This window comes from Plectropomus leopardus, chromosome 8 (genome assembly GCF_026936395.1).
Source record: "Plectropomus leopardus strain MGB_pleo_1.0 chromosome 8, ASM2693639v1, whole genome shotgun sequence".
Taxonomy (NCBI): domain Eukaryota; kingdom Metazoa; phylum Chordata; class Actinopteri; order Perciformes; family Serranidae; genus Plectropomus; species Plectropomus leopardus.
The window spans coordinates 21,034,920-21,053,059 of record NC_142183.1 but is presented as its reverse complement, the minus strand read 5'-3'; the positions used below and the strand labels follow the sequence as shown (position 1 = coordinate 21,053,059).

At 41.6% G+C, this 18,140-nt stretch overlaps 2 protein-coding genes across 4 annotated transcripts in view; both read right to left on the bottom strand.

The window, feature by feature from the left end:
- The window catches only part of apbb2a (amyloid beta precursor protein binding family B member 2a), a 50,368-nt gene extending 43,262 nt beyond the window's left edge, over positions 1 to 7,106 (bottom strand). Inside the window, exons 1-2 of one of the 2 annotated variants that reach the window (XM_042493571.2) lie at positions 5,613 to 7,106; positions 395 to 1,674 (exon numbers count right to left, since the gene is read on the bottom strand). In XM_042493571.2, coding sequence (XP_042349505.1) covers positions 395 to 1,643 — 1,249 coding nt within the window. In that variant the 5' untranslated portion in view covers positions 1,644 to 1,674; positions 5,613 to 7,106. The remainder of the gene's footprint in view (positions 1 to 394; positions 1,675 to 5,612) is intronic. The other variant, XM_042493572.2, reaches the window with a different exon arrangement.
- A 228-nt stretch (positions 7,107 to 7,334) lies between these two features.
- Positions 7,335 to 14,865, bottom strand: dele1 (DAP3 binding cell death enhancer 1). Of its 2 annotated transcripts, none has more exons than XM_042493967.2 (12): positions 14,665 to 14,865; positions 13,174 to 13,309; positions 12,617 to 12,719; positions 12,065 to 12,209; positions 11,654 to 11,872; positions 11,454 to 11,536; positions 11,258 to 11,351; positions 10,992 to 11,134; positions 10,720 to 10,878; positions 9,024 to 9,116; positions 8,385 to 8,544; positions 7,335 to 8,215 (listed from the first exon to the last, which is right to left on the bottom strand). In XM_042493967.2, the coding sequence occupies exons 1-12, from the start codon at positions 14,693 to 14,695 to the stop codon at positions 7,962 to 7,964; spliced, it is 1,620 nt and encodes a 539-aa protein (XP_042349901.2). In that variant the 5' UTR covers positions 14,696 to 14,865; the 3' UTR covers positions 7,335 to 7,961. The 2 variants fall into 2 exon arrangements, with proteins under 2 accessions (XP_042349901.2, XP_042349899.2); XM_042493965.2 differs by having other exon boundaries at positions 7,335 to 8,218; positions 14,665 to 14,863.
- Between the last annotated feature and the right edge of the window lie 3,275 nt (positions 14,866 to 18,140).

The following is an 18,140-nucleotide window of genomic DNA, read 5'->3' as shown; positions in this document are numbered from 1 at the left end:
CTCTCCCTCACAGTCTCCAACTATTGCTTTGTCATCCTTCCTTGGCAATCATCGCTCACTGAATGCAGCTCTGCTTTTCTCTCTTCCCTTTACTCCTTCCTTTATCACACCCTGCTCTCTGCAGTATCCTACCCTTCTGTCCATCCTAATCGCTCTCTGTGCCATAAGGTGGCTCACAGGGGCCTTCAAGGTTCCAGCATTATTGCTGGAGTTACTTGCTTGCCTAAGAAGAGGCTTTTGGTAAATTTCCAGATCAGATAGTCTGTAGGAGGCAGAAGGAGGGAGAGAGGGAATGAAAGGAGGGTGTAATGAAGACATGATTAAAGGCTGACACAGATATGCTCATTAAAAGAAAAGGAAGATCAGATAAAAAGACAAATCACACATGTCGAACCTGTCTCCCGTGGAGTCTGAGGAGATGGTGTCTCTTGGGAGAGGGTGGTCCAACTGGAGTCTTCATCCTCTGATGGAGTTTCAGGAGTCAGATCCATTCTTAGACCTACTTTAGGGAGTCCGGTCTCTGGTTCAGGATCTGGCAGGGTGGGGGGTGCTCTGTTCCTGGTAGGGGTGTTTCTCTCTATAGCTCGATTCTGTTTAGGGGAAGAAGGCGGGTACTGTTGCAGAAACTGGTTCTCATTGTTGGGGTGCAGCTCGACCTTTATCACCCGCGGCTGGGAGCTTCGAGGTGGCTTTGCAGGACTGCGTGGACTAGCCTGAACATGGGCACAGAGCTCCTCCCTGACCTGAGCCTGGTTCTGGATGTGGTTTTGGTTGTCTGGCACCCACTCTGGGCTGTCTGTGGAAGAGGAGGAGGTGGGTGAAAGAGGGGCTTCCACCACCACTGGTAGCAAGGGCTGCCTCGGTGTAGGTGTGGGATCATCTTCCTCCTCTTCCACCACTGGCTCCACCTCTTCCTTCTCCTCCTGGCAGCTCTGTTTGCTGTTGAGCTTCTCCTCCTTCTGACTCTCCCTCTCCTTGACAGGGCTGGCCTGCTCCTTCTCTGGGGATGGCTGCTGCTTCTTCTGCTCCTTTTCCTCTTTGTTTCCCCAATTGAGGTCCAGATCCCAGCCCTTCCCATGGTACTCCAAGAAACTCTTGGTCCGTCTACGGAACGGGGGCAGGTGGGAGTTGTCTTTTCCAAATTCTAGCCAATCAGAGCTGGGGTTATTGATGAGATCATTGTGAATTTTGCCCTCTGTATTTGCTCTGCTCAGCTCCATCTGCTGACTCTCGGCCCGTCTCTGCATGTTGGCCCCATTCTTGGCCAGTTTAGGGTTGGTTGTATTGAACAGAGAAGAGGAAGATGAGGAGGAATAGAGGGCAGAACTGGAGGAGGACTTTGTGGGGAGGCCCCTCCCTCTGGTTACAGGTTGATTTTTAGAGGACAAAGCCAAGTTGTCACTTATGCCCATGGCGCTCCGCACACTGGTCATTGCGTACCTTTGACGGCTCTTTGGCAAGGTGGCCGAACTTCCAGTTTCCATGGATTCTTTGATGACGTCTCGCCCAAGCAGCTGGTTGTATGATGAGCGAAGGCTGAGGGAGGTGGGAGGGGTGGCAGAGGATCCGTTGCGATTGGCCAAGCCCACATTAGACGGGGATGAGCCGGAGCGGGAGAGGGGAGGAGTTTGTACTGACATCATAGCTGACTGGAAATACACTGCTGTGATAGAGCTGATGAGAGAAGAGACACACCGTTAGGACTCATGTAACAGTGTATTTGTCCAGCTGATACTGGTACTGATGCTTTTTATGGCCAATACCAATATTGACAAAAACACTGTAAAAAAACTAATATACAAGTCAACCATATATGAATATTAATATAATTATATTTTTTACATAAACACATAACATCAAACATTACATTTTTGATAAGGATTCTTCTAGATGGATTTGAAAGTAAACTTCAGTATATTTCTACCTGACCCCTGTTTTCCCATGTTTCTGTGACTAAGTGCCCAATGGAGACAACAATATTTCAATTTGATCCAGTGCTGAGAAAACTGCAGCGGTACTGGTGCGGTCCAGCTGCCTATGGACAATTGTGTGCTGCCAAAATCCATCCAGGTGTTTGTTTTTAATCACTGACAGGATCAGATTTTTATTGTAAGTGTCCAAAAACATAATAGAAGACACCACAGAAATTAAACGTTCTTCCTAACCTTTTGCTCGTCAATTTGAACTCTCACTCTGAAATCTGTTTGAATCTGTTGGAGTTTTGAAATCTCACAAGAAGAGACTTGCACAAAAAACAACAGTGCAAACATTAGCAAGAGTTGGAGAGAGGAGTGTCGGGAAGAGTTTGTTGTGTTGGATTACAGAAAGCATGGCTTAGCATTATCTCAAATATTTTAAATGTCATGTCTGAATATTTAGCTGACTTTGGCAACGTGGAAATGTCTGCAAGATTTCAGAGCGAGGCTTCTCCTTGAGCAAGACTTGGCATGGTTACTAAATTGTATATTTGTTCCTATTATTTTTAGTATGTACTGCGACTGCCCTTACAAAGTATGTATTGTTGCAGGTAGTATGCACATAATACTTCCTCATTCCCTGCACCCTAAACTTCGACCCTCTTGTGCATATATCCGTCACCTTGGAAACAAAACAAAACCCATTTTCTGACTTTGCCAGAGATGGAGATCAATTCGGTGAGCTCCTCTTATCATAGCTTTAGTAGTTGTAGTTTCTAACATATTCACAACAGTAAAATTTACATAAGGTAGGGTAGGATTGTGAATTAGAAAAGCCAAAAAAGCAATCTGGCTCGCCAATGCAAAATCCAACAGGATGCAGCAGAACATCCTGGTAATTTTGGAATCCTGCCTTTGACATACTATGTGTTGGGACATTGGGATATTCTGGCATACTGAGTAGTATGGCACTATGGGTAATGGAACGCACAGCTGTTTACACACACACTACAAACAGACCAGATCAGTGAAAGGTTAACAAAAACGTTTCATTTCTCTGATAAAAAATACTGAAGTTTCCATTTAAACTTTTTTCTATTAGGTGTTTTAATACATACAGTTAGAGAAATGTCTCACTTTCTATTTTCCCTGAATCAGTCAGAGTACAATAACACTCTTCTTCCTGTGGGTGAAAGATTCTTTTAGGCCTACTTAGCTTTATGGCTGGCAAATGGTTGGTCACTTGGTTAGTTTATCTTTAAAAGCTTTGTTTCTCTGGCCTCTCTGTATCCTGCACTGTACTAATAATAAATGTATTCTATGTGCTTGTCTCTGACATCATCACAGATGGGATAATGATGACATCATTGAGACGTTGAGACTTTCAGTGCTGTGTCGCTCATTTGCATTTCTCTGATGTTACAACTGAACATGAAGCTGATAAAAAGCATCCTGCTCTTTGCTCTCTCTGGCTGCAGCTCAGTGTTAGGGGCTTTTATTGATACACTATGTTGCAGATTCCTCTCTAGCCCCACGCCCCCTTTTACACATAAGGTGTCACTGTTGAAGTGTTAAAAAACCACGGCATCAAAGACATAAAGCTGGGTTGTATTTGCATGTTATTGGGAGTGAGTCAGACCCTCAATGTATTCATCCAGGACTGAAAGCCGGGGCTGAGCAGTAAGCCAGTCTGTTGGGAGGAGAAGTGGCAGCCAGCTCCTGCTAACTAGCTAGCCGTGTCTCTTTTATCTCTGGGTGGATCAGCCCTGTGATGCAGAACACAGACAGATGGATGGCAACAAAGACAGACAGTCATTGTGACCTTAAGACACAGCACATGTATGGGTTGCATCACTGTCACTTTTGTTTTTGAATTACCTAATTTGGATACAACCTTGTGGGAAGCTAGGACTAAACAACTGAACACAGACACAGGTAGAATAACATGCCCAGGCACGCAAGCATTATGTATAAACATCCTGCCACCTCAAACAGTGCTGCAGTCATCATCAGCGCCTTTTCTCAGAAACATGGAAAATACATACGCAGCAGATTTTAAAGCACGACAAGATCTTGGGAAAAGACAGAGGCAGGATTTTTGGAGAGAGCAGAATCACTGGGCAGTGCACTTTGTTCATGCGGGGCCCCTATCAGCTCCCCTGTCCCTGGGTGGTTGTCGTGTTGTCCCTCTGTCACTGAGCCAGACAACGACAACAACCTGTTTGTGCTGAATCTGCATGCGCTCACACTCCAGGCCTGTGATCAGACACAAACAGTGTCAACAAGTACAAACCACCTGCACTGAGCCAAGCGGCTTCTAAAATCTTTTCAATATTAAAAAATGCATTGATACCGAGCTAAAAGCCTAAAAAGTGTGGTGATGCTAGCTTTCCACCAGACAGCTTCAAATTGTGCCTTGAGCCACTGAAGCTGAAAATCACACAAATATAATGCATGACTCAGAGGACGAATTACACATCCTGGCACAGCCCCTCAAAACAGTCAAGGAGTAATAAGCAAACAGCATTTCAACTCCCTATTGTCCCTTTCTTCTATTTTTTACTATTATTGAGTCTGAGTTGCAGACAAACTGGATCGTCCTATTCTTTCTGCCCCCCACCCCTTCGACAATGCAGCCAGATCTCCATTAGTTGAACAAAGTGGGGCAAAGAGAGGATGTGAGCGGAGTGGGGAGGAGAGAGGATGGTTATTAGAGAGGGAGAAAGTGAAGAGAATGACACAGCAGTTTGCAGGACAGTGGGGCGCAGTCAACACACACAGAGGTAGTTAAACTGTTGTCTTCAATAAATCTGTTGTGCTCTCAACAGTGGAGGTCGTTCATGAGATGCACGAGATTTAAGCAGCTGGTCACGGGACAAGAGCAAACTGCATGCTGATAAAATGTATCAATAAACAAATCTTTTGGTTCTGTTGCTGCTCTTCCTTGCACTTGCATGACAGTAAAATGTACAGCAATATATGAAAAAAAAAACAGCACATATCATATAAGTAACATCCTCTCTTACAGATTTACTCGCACTATGACAATAAAACTTGTTGACAGACAAAATACAATGTTCTTCTCTATTTTTGGGGCAAGGTGCCAAAACAGGATCCTTATCTGCTTTGGGTGTTTACATTGTCTGCTCAACTTGCATGCAGATTTACAGACAAGTGTATTCACTTGAAGGTCACCCTATAAAGACGGATCAAATTTGTATCGTTCCACAACAGCGTTAGGGATTCATCATCAGGTATTGACAGAGATCTTGGCCTGTCGGGGGAAACCATCTTTTATCAACTTACTCCCTGCAATGGCAGGCCTCTTGCCTCAACTCTGAACTGCACCCACTGCCTCACAAATGAAATGCAACAGATGAAAGCACAAAGCTGGGGGGGGGGTGAACTTGGAAAAGTCGATGATGTCATGGGTGGAGTATTCTAGCCCCTCGTTTCTTGCTGCCACCTCAATAAAGTCCCTTGCTGGTGTATCAGAAACAGCGTTAGATCGTCTTTAAATGCACCATAACGCCGAAGATACACAGGTGGAGTTGCCATTATTGCGGAAGCAAAGCTGTCGCGAACAGACGCAGTAAATCTTCAGCATCCAGCCCATTTCTCTCTCTAGCCCCATCACCACCGCCGCACTGGGAGAGAAGCGCATCCCATCTAGAGCATCTATTTACATCCACTCACCGCTTCGGTCAGCCTCCGGGCTTCTGCGCCTCCGCTCCCACGACGACACACACACACACACACACACGCAGTAGTGAGCAGGGCCGAGGTCGACAGCCGCTTTTAAGTGCCAGTCCGCCCGTAGCTGCAGCCGGCCGCCCGTATTGGATCACATCACATCATCTGCCCTCCCAGCCCGGCTCGGTGCTCGCTGGCGGCCAAGCTGCGCTTTCTCTCTGCACCAGAGGATCCCGGAGCGGCGTGGCGCTGTGGAGCTCTCAGCACAGCCGGCCAATCACGGCCGCGGACGCAGCACGCTCGGCGCACGGAGAAGACGCAACCATAATAAATCTGCCGGTGTTATTTTGCAACTCAGGTAATGAAATCACACATCATCGGGGTCTTACGTCATGCTATAGTGTGAAGAAATATGAATAGTATTATAGTGCTGCACCGATGATCACATCTGCCCCTGAAACACAGTTTTATTTCTCTGCTGATAAATATTGTATGAGGACTGACTCAAAGTGGTCCTAAAACTAACGATATTACCCTCTATAAAGTTATTTCCATACAGACGACACGTACAGACTACTGTATTGCTGAATTAAAATTTAAGCTTTTGTGAATGCAGGATTACAATACTCTCTCCTCTTTGGAATAGGGGAGACCAGGGACAGTTGCAACAGTTTTTTCTATTTTGCCAATAAATCCAGAAACAGGTAAACTGGAATTGTCAACTTGTTATATTATAAATATCAATGTGTATATTACCAAAACGGTGTGCTCAAGTGCTTTTATTAAATGTGACAGCTACAGGTTTCAAAATTGATTTAAATTTGGTCACTCTGCTGTTTAGTCGTAAGGTGTCTAACGGGCGATTCATTTGCACTGGTAGGTTGGAATTTCCAAGTTCCCAGTTGAAAATTTCAACTGGAACGCCCCCTGAGGTCGGTTTTCTGACTCAGAAAGTTGGAGGAGCCTCAAAAACCCCCAAGCTCAATATCCAAGTTTTCTGCTCCGAGCATCAACAGTAGTCAAAGCTTTAGTCATTTAATAGCACTTCTTTCTTATCTGTGTCTTATTAAAATGGTCATACTCACAGTACTGCCACAGTACTGTGGCAATGTTGCCACAGTGTGTGTATGTGCAAAATAAAGCCTAAAGGGGCGATCACATCTAGATGCATCTTGCCAGGCGCGACTGCTCCAAAAACACCTTGAAATGGAAAGAGGAAAAACAGCTTGGAGCACCTGTGATGCAGGGCTGCCTGTGCATGCAAAAAGTGACACTGACAAGTGGTGTGACTCCGCGGCTTGAGCAGAAAAGTTGAAAAAATGTTAACTTTTATGCGTGCCCAAAACCCCCAGAAAAACATGTCATACAGCAGCAAGAGCGAGAGCAAGAAAGGAGCGCCCAACAGGCGGAGCTTCTCTAGCGTCTCAGTGTGATCGGCCCCTAATGTGTTCTTATCAGCTGGTATTGCCAACGACATCTTCAATCGACATCTTCGTTTTGAGACTTGGTGTAATGCAATGCAATCAATTCTAGTGTGATGTCATTCCCAGCTTCAACCTCCAACTTCTGAGGTAAATGTAACGCAGCATAAAAGATACATAATTTATAAATCAAATGCTCAAAATGAAAATATTATTAATCATTAATCTTATTGTGAGTCTTCATTCATGTTTTTAAATAATGATGAACCTGTTATCATAGGCTTGATGACAAAAATAGAGGGGATTTTTTAAATTGTTATTATTTTACTTAGCTTGTGCGTTAACAGTACAACATCCTCCTCAAAGCGCATTATAACTCACTTTGGTGTATTTAACAGTTTGGGCTATCAGAAAACATTCCCTTTGATCTCCTCTGAAATTGTTCTTTCACAATGATGCCGTATCATTAAAGGTTAAAACATGACACTAATTTAAAGCACTTTGTCAGTTTCAGATGTGTGAAACCATGCAATATAGTTAACAGACACAGTTATACCAAACTTTTTTCAAGTGATTAATCCAACATTAGTAGGGAGAGAAACATCTAAGATTGTCAACCCACCCAAAGGCACCCAGAACACATTTCGTTTCTCACAGGAGAAATTGTCTCACAGAAAACACTGTTCTGTACAGAAACAGATATAGAAAAGCTTCCATATCTCATTCTATAATGTTGTAAGACCTTGAATCCAACCACTCTCTCAGACATATAAAAAATCCTCAACATACTTAAGTGTCTACACACGTATAAAATCTACTTTAACCTAAACTTCACAATAAACATACATACCTTACACACTTCTGACCTTTCTTCTCACATTCATGCTATGAAATACATTCCTTGGCTTGACCTGTGCGGGCTTAGGATATCCTATACACCTATCCCTACAGTCCACTGGCAGGTTCCTCCCTCATCGCTGCAGGGATGGACATTAAGAGGCACGGAGGACAGGACAGGAGAGACACACAGGCTCCCGGTGCTCCAAGAGTGAGGCAGAAATGGAAGGGTGACGGGGCGGCTGGTGGAGGGAGGTGAATGACTGGCCAGAGAGGAGAGCTGCGGCTGGAGCCACCGATCGGCTGCAGAGAAACATGGAGCTGAACGGATGGAGCGGAGCACGGCATCTTCTGGTGAGGAGGAGCGGGACACAGCAGAGAAATGAATTGCTCATTTTCACAGATATTATCACTGCTGTCTTGGCTCATTAAAAGCTCGTCACATGCAGTGCCATAACTGACAATTGCACAAAATGCAATGACTAATACAAATGTGAAATTTGCCATATGTGCTTACCCTTGGTGAATCTATCCTTAGGAGGCGTCAGTAGGCTCTTTGCCTGCTTATTGCCTGCTAGAGCGGCTCGTTTGTAGTATTCAATCGCTGTCCTCAGATTCTGCTGCACCCCAAATCCGCTCTCGAAACACTGACCAAGGAACAGCAGGGCGGTGTCATCCTGCACACATAAACAAAGTTAAATGTGTAGGTTTGGCTATCTGAACTTCAGGAAAAATCTTCTATATGTACAAGAACTTGATTTGGCGACATCTTTGGAGAGGCAGGCAGGAAGCTTAATGTTACACGTTCTAAACCGCTAAACGCCATGAATTTAAGCAGACATGGTTAATGGCAGAGGACTGAAGATGCCACTATGAAAACAAGCATAACAGCTCTGTGTGATTCAGAAAAGCATATTTAGCAATGCTCTAAAATCACATGTAGTGATAGTCAGTACGTCAACACAACTGCAGCAGACAGTTGCAAATATGTGTAATTTAGGATGTTTTACAAATAAGCTGTGAGCATCAAAAAGCAGGAGACGGTGTAGATTGGCCTCATGCACAACGAATGAGATGGTGGGACAGTAGGAGCTGAGGTGAAATCTCAGCGATAAAGCCACAGATAAAACACAAGAAGCATCTAGAAGGCACACACTCCTCTCTCTGCTGCCATCCTCAGGTACTGGACGGACTTGCTCCCGTCTCTCACCGGCTCCTGAGAGAAGACTGAAGCCAGGCAGACCTGAGCCTGAAGGGGAAGAGGAACACAGAGTTGTTTTACTTCTGTAAAGATATACGAGCACTAAATGATACATACACCTGCTCTAACCCAGCAAAAGCCAGTGATTAAATAGATGGCTCAATGATTACATCAAAGCTAAATAGGGAGCATTACAACTGAAAACGAGTGCTTGATTAATCAACTAGTCGAGTTACTGATTAAGAAAACTGAAAAGCAAACACTTTGATTGTCAATTACCAGTGATTGTTTTTCAAGCAAAAATGTCAAACATTCTCCAGTTTAAGCTTCTCCTTTGTGAGACTGATAGTCAATGGAATATCGTAAGGTTTTGAACTGTTGGTTGGACTACATAAGACATTTAAAGCGGTCACCTTAGGCTTTAGGGAATTTTGATGGTCATTTTCCATAATTCGTTATGTTTTATGGCCAAACCATTTCATGAAAAAAATATCTGCACATTGATCACTTGTTGACACATCTGGCACAGTGTGTTACATTTAGGCACATCTTCTTTTACATTATCATCTCTGTACATAATCACGCATATTCCCTACACTCTATTCTGTCACTTTTTGCACATTCCTTGGAACATATTTTGCACATCCCTGCACAAACCTGTACAGCTCTTCATTTTTAAAACAGATATGTTGTGCACATTTTTTCCCATGTTATTATCATTCTTTTTTATTATTTTATGTTTCTTGATTGTTGCATTACTTGCGTTTAGATTTTATTTTCTCTTATTTTGTTAAATGTTATGCATCATACACCAAGGCCAATTCCTTGTATGTGAAAACCTGATTCTGACTGATAATCAAGATAACTCCTACAGCACTGGAAAGCAAGTCCTGGTAATTATACTCTAATTGGTTATCTGCCATCATGAAAAAGATAATTGCATTGAGCAATGTTGCATCAAAATGCCACAATCAGGCTCCAAACGCTTATAATTGAACACAACATCATCGTATTACTTTACTTCATCATCTTATTTTCTCCCTGGTTCTCAAATTGATCTGAAAAAGGTCATAAACTTGGAGTTGACGATTACAGTGGGACAAACTTTCTGTTCTTAAGATGACAGACATATGCCTTTTTCCAGGTTTTATTTTCTATAACTAAATGGAAAATAAATCTTAATGTTTTGTTTTCATGGCTTAACGGTGGCACTTTTCACCATCTCTTTTTAACAAGTATAGTAATCCTTTGATCAGGAGGCATTTTGACTTTTCATAATAGGAGAAGAGCAAGCGTTACTAATAACATTAATGAAGGCTCTGTTCTATTCACGTCTCCCAATAAGTCATGACAGTGAGGCAGCATGCTCGAAACCAGGACCCTGAGACTGAAGCAGCGATACAGAAATAATCTAATATTCATTATATGACTTATAAATAGCTTTTCCTACTGTGACATGTCAAAAGTTATTATGTGACCAGGATAGAGTACATTGAATGTCTCATAAAATGATAAGAGTAATGTCGAAAAGCACTGTTGGAGAAAATATTATTTTAAGTATTGCAGTACTTTAATGTACTGGCACTACAGTTGCAAAAGTATTCTGTGAAATAATTAATTAACATTAATAGGATTTTGTCATGATGTCCACCTTAGTAAGTCCAGCTGCAGCAGCCTGTTCCAGTAAGCTGATGGCTGTGTTCAGCTCCTCTACACTCTGGTGCGCCCTGCTGGTCAGGAGCAGCTTTGCATAGCGGTACTGAGCCTGTTTGTGACCCCCAACTGCTGCCTGCCAGTAGTAATACAGAGCCTTGGGAGGAAAAGGTAGAGTGTTATTCAGACTGATTTCTGACAGAAGAGTAAATATGCTAATTTCAGCATAATGAAGCACTCATGAAAAAAGCGTGCTGCCTGAATTCTCACCTTCTCTTTGTCCTTGTTGACTCCTCTGCCTTTCTCATAGCACACACCCAGGTTGAACTGGGCCTTGCTGTAACCCTGCTTCGCTGCAGCCGCAAAACATGTAAAAGCTTCCTCGTAGTTCCCACTCTTGGCACTTTCGAGACCTAAAAATATAGAGAAATTATCAAATTTTTCAAAAACATTAAGACAATAGAGGAAGAATTGCCTTGAGTAGAAACGAATGTGTGAAAAATATTTGGCTTGTTATCGTGTCAATAAATCATTACCAATAATGTTAAGGATAACAGGGATGCTGGTTTCTCCCACATGTCTGAGATTCAGTGCCGCTCCTGCCAGCCTTTCCTCATCTGACAACATGTCCTAAAAACACAGAAGAGAAAAAAATCATAATACCAAGTCAATCAGTAATTTGCAAGGATAAGGAAAATATATACTGTTTTCTTTAAATGGGTAGACTTTCACCTTGTCATTAGCATCTTTTGTTTCTGTGATGTCTTGGTCAGCGTCATTCTGCAGAGGACGAGATGCTGACAGAAGTGATTCCTCTGTGAGTGGGGCAAGGAAAAAGTCTTATTTTCCTGCTTCCATAAAACATTAGGCCAACAAAAATGTGATAAAAATACTATTTTAAACAATCTTTCCACTATTAGCACAGAACAAACCGGGTGTAGGAGAATCATGGTTCAGGAGTGTCCTCTGCTGGTCAGAGATGGAGCAGTCAGCAGTCAGATGGTCCTGCTCACTGCTGCTGTGAACACTGGCGTCACCTGAACTGCCGCTGCTGCTGCTATGAGCTGGGGACTGATCCTGATTCTGTCTCTCTGGCACCCCCTGCAGACACAAAACACTCCTCCCTCTGGGCAGGACATCACGTCTGGACACTGGGGAACCCAAACAGACACGCACACAAACAGAAAAAAAAAAACAGTCAGGATTCTGATTACATGCGATTAAAAGGAAAAGGAGGGGATGGTTAAAAGTGTGTTATGTAAACCAGGATATTCTTAGTTGATGAAAATGGTGAACCGTGAGTGGACTTATTGCTTAGTTCCAATAGTGCGTTATGGACTTACAAATCTCCAGCAGAATGCGGTAGCCACACTTGTGCAGGTTGGAGCGAGCTGTCAGGGCTCCAGGGATCGGACTTGGCTCAGTGCTGGAGGAGAACTGGGAGTGGATCCTCCTGCAGATCTGCATGAACAAAACCGCTGCAGCACCCTGTGGAGAGACATCACCGTCACTGCTGTCATGGGAACTTGAGATGTGTGTTGCTACTTCTGGTACCAACATGTGGAGAGTCAGCTTAAATGTGATTTGTTACAGTCATAACATACTTGTTTTCTTTTGCTATGTAAATATCATCATGACGTCATCATAGTTATACTTTTATTTCAAATTGATTAAATCATTTCAATGCTCTTTTTACTGGCCTTTGGAAACAATTGAAACATTTCAACTAATCCAGAATTGTGCTGTTAGACTTTTAACCAAAACAAGGAGGAGAGAGCATATTAGCTCAGTTTTAGCTACACTCCACTCACTGCCTGTATCTTTTTTTCATACTGGACATATTAGTAAATAAGAAAGGTCTTTTACTTTTGAAATTGTAAAAATAGAAGTCATACCCATCCCACAGCATCCAGGGCTGTGTAACGTGGAAGCTCAGCGTAGCCAAACTGAAAGGTCCTCTGTTTCTTCCTCTTCTCGCCATCCTCCTCCTTCTGTGAGCTGACAGAAAAAAAACAGCACAAACAAAATACTACAATTATATGTCTGTTATTTCCAGTATGTAATGAGGCACCACAGAAATATTATCTTTCAGGCAGATGGCTTTGTTTCTGTGCCCTCAAACACCCCCGTACATGCTTACAGCAGATGCTACTGGATGATGCAAACAGTTGAAAGGGGAGGCAGTGTGAGCGCTCCAAGAGGAGAACGGGTTCAAAGAAGGGGTAAAGGAACAAGAAAGGAATGGGATGAGGGGAATCACTGAGGTTTGACCTTAATTCAAAGGATATTTTTACGTCAGCTGATAATATGCCAGTGGCTTGAGGCCAAAGTCGTAAGATCAAAGTGAGACGCTCAGTGGTTTTCTTTTCTATTATTTCTTTCTAGGCTTTTCTTCTCAGACCTTGACAAAGTTTGAACAGTAATAAAGAAAACGATGGAGGTGTGACAGTACCTGCCGTCAGAGGAGTGTCGAGAGGTGGAGAGGACAGCTGAGCTGTTGATGACCTCAACCTCCCCCAGTCCCTGAGACTGCCCCTGGTTCTGGGGGAGGCGCAGGGGGTTGTTGCTGGCATGGTATCGATGCAGAACTGAGAAGTGATGGGAATACAAAAACAGCAGAAATTAGACATTAATGTCCGGTGTTCAAACTTCAGGGAATACATGGTTCCTAGGAGCTACTTGACATACAGAGCACAGTGTGTCATTTCTTATTAAATTCCTAGAAAACTTCGTAGAGAGAATAATAGGAAAAGAGACTAAGATCCTAGACAGTTATTTCAGTTTGGTCACTTTAGCAGTTTATAATCAGTTGTTGTTCTCCACAGGAATTTCCCTGAGAGAACTAACTGACATATTATTGTAAACTTTGTTATCTATTAATCGTCAACTGTGTGCTTTACTGTACGATGCAAACCTATGCATTTGTATTGCTGTTTTATCAGACATGCCACATCTGTCAGATTATCTTGGAAAAGGTTTTTAGAAACCTTTCAAATAAAAATTAAACGACTAATCTGTTAATTTCTGGGAAATTATGTAGAACAATGGGGCATATAAAATAAGTACCAGAACATGTGCAGCTGCACTTTTGCAGTATTAAAGTCCTGAAATATTACCGAATTAACAACTAATTCTATTTTTTTAACCTAACACAAATGCATTTTGCAGAAATTGTAAGAACCCAGCTATTATGATCTGATTGGTTAACATGTGTACACTGACTTTTAGGAAATGAAATGCCATTATGGCAAATAGTTTTGCAGTGCCGTACTTATTTTGCCAAATTTTCCCAACATATCCGTAAAACACAAAAACAATTTATGTGAATCATTAATAAATAAGTCAATCCCCGCCAACACAAAAGTAATAACATATACAACATTTCTTATTTATTTTTAATTTGTATATTTAGATATAGGTATACTTCTTTTATTGTACATTCTGAATTTATTAGTGGTTAAATGTGAGCACGAATGTTAACAAACTGAAACTAATATGCGGAAAAGACAATGCATTAAACTTACATTTCTCTAAATAACACACTGGATATAGGTGTCTGTATAGCACGTGCACAGGTGTTTAGTGCAGGAAGCGTTATTGACACTTAACAAATGACAATGTAATATATGTTCATGTTTGTTTATGTGTTTAAACAGTTACAGTTTAGCCGTACACAGTCTCTGGGTCCAGAAACCAGTTGGTCAATAACACGAGCTAACTTGACTGACTGCCCAAAATAACCCGGTGGTCGTTGTTAGTCGACAGAGCAAAAACTAGGGAAAGTATTTTTAGTTATTATAGATAAACTGACTCCATTAGCTGTTAGCTAAACAGCTAATGCTATGTTAGCACGGAATCACGTTGAACGGCGTTTATTTCTTAATAAAAGCGACACAACATGGCATTACGTAGAGGGGGGATGTGTCCGTGACATTTCTCTCACCTCTGCCAACAAAACCCTGAAGTCTCCACATGGTTCGTTTTTTAAAGAAGCTTTATCTAAAGAGGTGTCACCGGTGAAGCATGTTTAGTGTCCTCGGGGGCTCGTCTGGCCCCATGAATAACGACTGCAGCCGGTTCTCGTCGTAGAGTCACTCAGGTAAATAAAATCACGAGATGTGTCGGAAGAGGACCAAGCCGGAAGTGACGCAACCGAGAAAGTTTGATCGTGGTTTGAGGTTGTTGACAGCGACACCACGCGGGGTGATGAGATATGACTGTGTGATGTCTCACAGCAGATCAACGTGTCAGTGCCTGTGTTTGGTGCTGAGGAGAACTGCAGGCAGCCTAAAGTAAAGTCTAGGAAATATTTGTTTCTTACAACATCCCTAAATTTACTTCTTCCATCTTTTTAATTTACGTTTTATATATTCTATTTGCCTTTGTATTATTTTATATTGAAATTATGCATCTTGCATTATTTGTTTTGTTTTGATTGCCAAAGCCCTTTGTAAACTCTGTTTTTAAAGGTGCTATATAAATAAAGTTATTATTATTATTATTATCAAATAATAATAACAGAGCCATAAGTGGCATAATTTAAAAGAGATATTGTCTTTATTGCATATATATCAGTATCATATGTATCATATTGGAATCAGTTTATGATATATTGTATATTGTAAGAGGGTCTGGACGCTTCCTCATAACTACCTAAGCATGATAAAGTTTAAGTAGGTGTCCTTCAAAATTATTAATAAATATCACCCGGCCAGTCTTCATGCAAAAATCCATTTTCTAACACATAAACAGTAATGCTCATCCTGTAACATTTAGAAACATTTTACACCTACTTTGGCATTGTTTTCACATAGACAAATTCCAGCTAGACCTATAAAATATTTGTCATTGATCAAATAGAGGGTTTACAATATTATGGGAAAATGTGATGTTTGGTTTCTTCAAAAAACAAAGAAAGGAAGTTTGAAAAAAATCATCAAAAACTCATTTGATAATGGTGTTGGATTTTTTTAAATCCATGAATGTAAATTTATCAATAAAAAACATATTTTGGTGTTTTCCTCAGGGATGTCAAGTAATATGTGAACTACTTTAGAATTTGACTGACAGCAAGGCTATCACAACACTTAACATCTGTATGTTTTCCATTATTTTTGTCTTGCGTGATATACCACTTGGTCTTTGGTTATTGCGCTTATTGTTCCATTTGCATACTACCCTCTGTATGTGGAATCTGTATTATGTTCTTTTGTTATATGTAAAAAAAGTAAAAATAAAGTTTATAAGCAGGCCCAATTACCCCCCAGGCCCAAATGTGCTGTTCTCAAAGTCATGGCCTCAATAGGCCTATATCTAAAATCGTGGCTGCTTCTCAGGCTATTAGCAGAACCTTTTCCTGACCTGTGTGCTGCAGAGTTTTCAGGACCCTGTGGAGTTTAAAACTGATGGCAAGAAGAATGTAAAGAAAAGGCAATTAATTGACTTTGCAGTATCTACTTAAAAACTAGTAAACACAAGAGCATTAACTCACCAGAGGAGTCAGTCTTCCTGATACACCACAACACTACCCCTTTTTAAAATATAGGCTCAGAGGTATATATTAAAGGTACAGGTTTCATAAACAAGGAAATGCAATTTTAAAATAACATTTCGAAACTAGTGCACACCTCACAATGTGATGGTTGCAATGCTAAAATATAAATACCCTGAAGGAATTTGCATCGAATACCTGAATCCTGAAAATCAATAATTTGTAGAGACCCAGCTCACAGAGGGAAGCAATATTTTACTTTTAAATGAAGTTTCTGCATAGTCATGAATACGGCATAAAGACCACTGGGGTTTATGGCGGTGTCTAATTAAAAATTAACCAACTTTTTGACATTAATTTCTAGACTTCTTGCTTCTGTTGCAATTCTCTCTCACATACAATTTCTTGAGGACACATCGAGTTAAAGTTACTCAGGATTATAGTGCCAGCAAAGTTTTTAGTGTCAATTTATAATGGGATGAGGTGCTGTGGTAATGAAGAGATTCTGTCTGTCTGTCTATCTATCTGTCTATCTGTCTGTTAAGATGAATAAAAGATTCAGTTATGGATTTAAGAGTTGATTTAGTAACCCACCCACAGCTCATCAGTCACTTTGCAGGATGGTTTGGCTTTTCTTTAGTCGGCCCATGGATCAAACAGTGACGCACACCCCGACTCTTCCTGGAAACACACACTCTTCCAGTCATACGGGGCTGAACGGGGGGTTGGGGGGAGGGGATGTGCAGTTGCAAAGTCAGATTAAACTTTCACTCGTTGACCAGTTTCCATGGTGACACAGTCATCATGTCTTTCACTTACCATCCTCCTCGGGCAAATAAGTCTATCCTGCAGTAGTTTGTAATGTTAGCAAGATCTCTGCACTGCCAAATAATGTTTGCTGATTCGCCTGGGGCCAAATTTGTCTGGGCAATATGGAAAACACCGAGACAAGCTGGAAACAGAGTCCCACAAGAGCTGACTAATTGAGCAGTTTGTTTTTACCCATGTTTCAGTCTGTACTCGAGCTCTCAAGTTTGGGAATTGTAAAGCAGGGAGGGGACTTAATAAGTGCTAAGCAATTTTTGAAATCTAATTTGCTCTTTTTTTGTAACTTTTGAACCATTGCTCCCCCGACGCTGAAGTTCATGACTTTCTGGTTGTCTGCTTGTTCACAAATAAATGGGTTTCCAGCCAGTGGGTGCAATCATAGTGATGGAGGGGAGAATTATTGAAGGCAGTGGTGGAAAGGAACTAAGTACAGTTCCTCATTATGTTTTACTTAACTACAATTTAGAGGTACTTGTTCTCCACTTCACCTCCCAGTGATGGCATGTCGGCAGTCAGAATCAGGCCAGTTTGTTTGGCCCTATTTTGGGTCGTCATTTATCCCAAGTCTCAGGCAGACGGATGCACTTAAGCCTATTCCTTCCAGCATTCTGAGTTTGGGCCGGTGCTGGGCCAGGTCATTTTGCCTACCTGGGCACTTTCATTCGATGCTACTTTTACTCTATCACATTTATCTGACAGTTATAGTAACTTTCCATTCTTAGTGTTTACATAAAAAACATATGATAGACCTATAAAAAAACAACACATCCTAAAATATCAAGCCTAACTGAAAAGTAGTGCTTATTTCAGATGTATTTTCAAATTTGTTTCATTTCAGCATGTTGATAAATAGCTATATATATGAGCAAGTACTGTCGTTTCAGATGTCTTTGGCTTCAGAAAACTGAAAAAGCCTCTGAACATTTAAACGTGTGACAGGTGCAACATAGAATAGAATAGCGAAAATAGAATAGTCTAGTCTCTTCATTGTACTGGTACAATGAAATTGAGGATGCTCCCACAGAGCTACCGTACACTACAGACATTTGAATGAGAACGAGAAAACTCTCTCTTACTTATAAAATTAATAAATATTACAG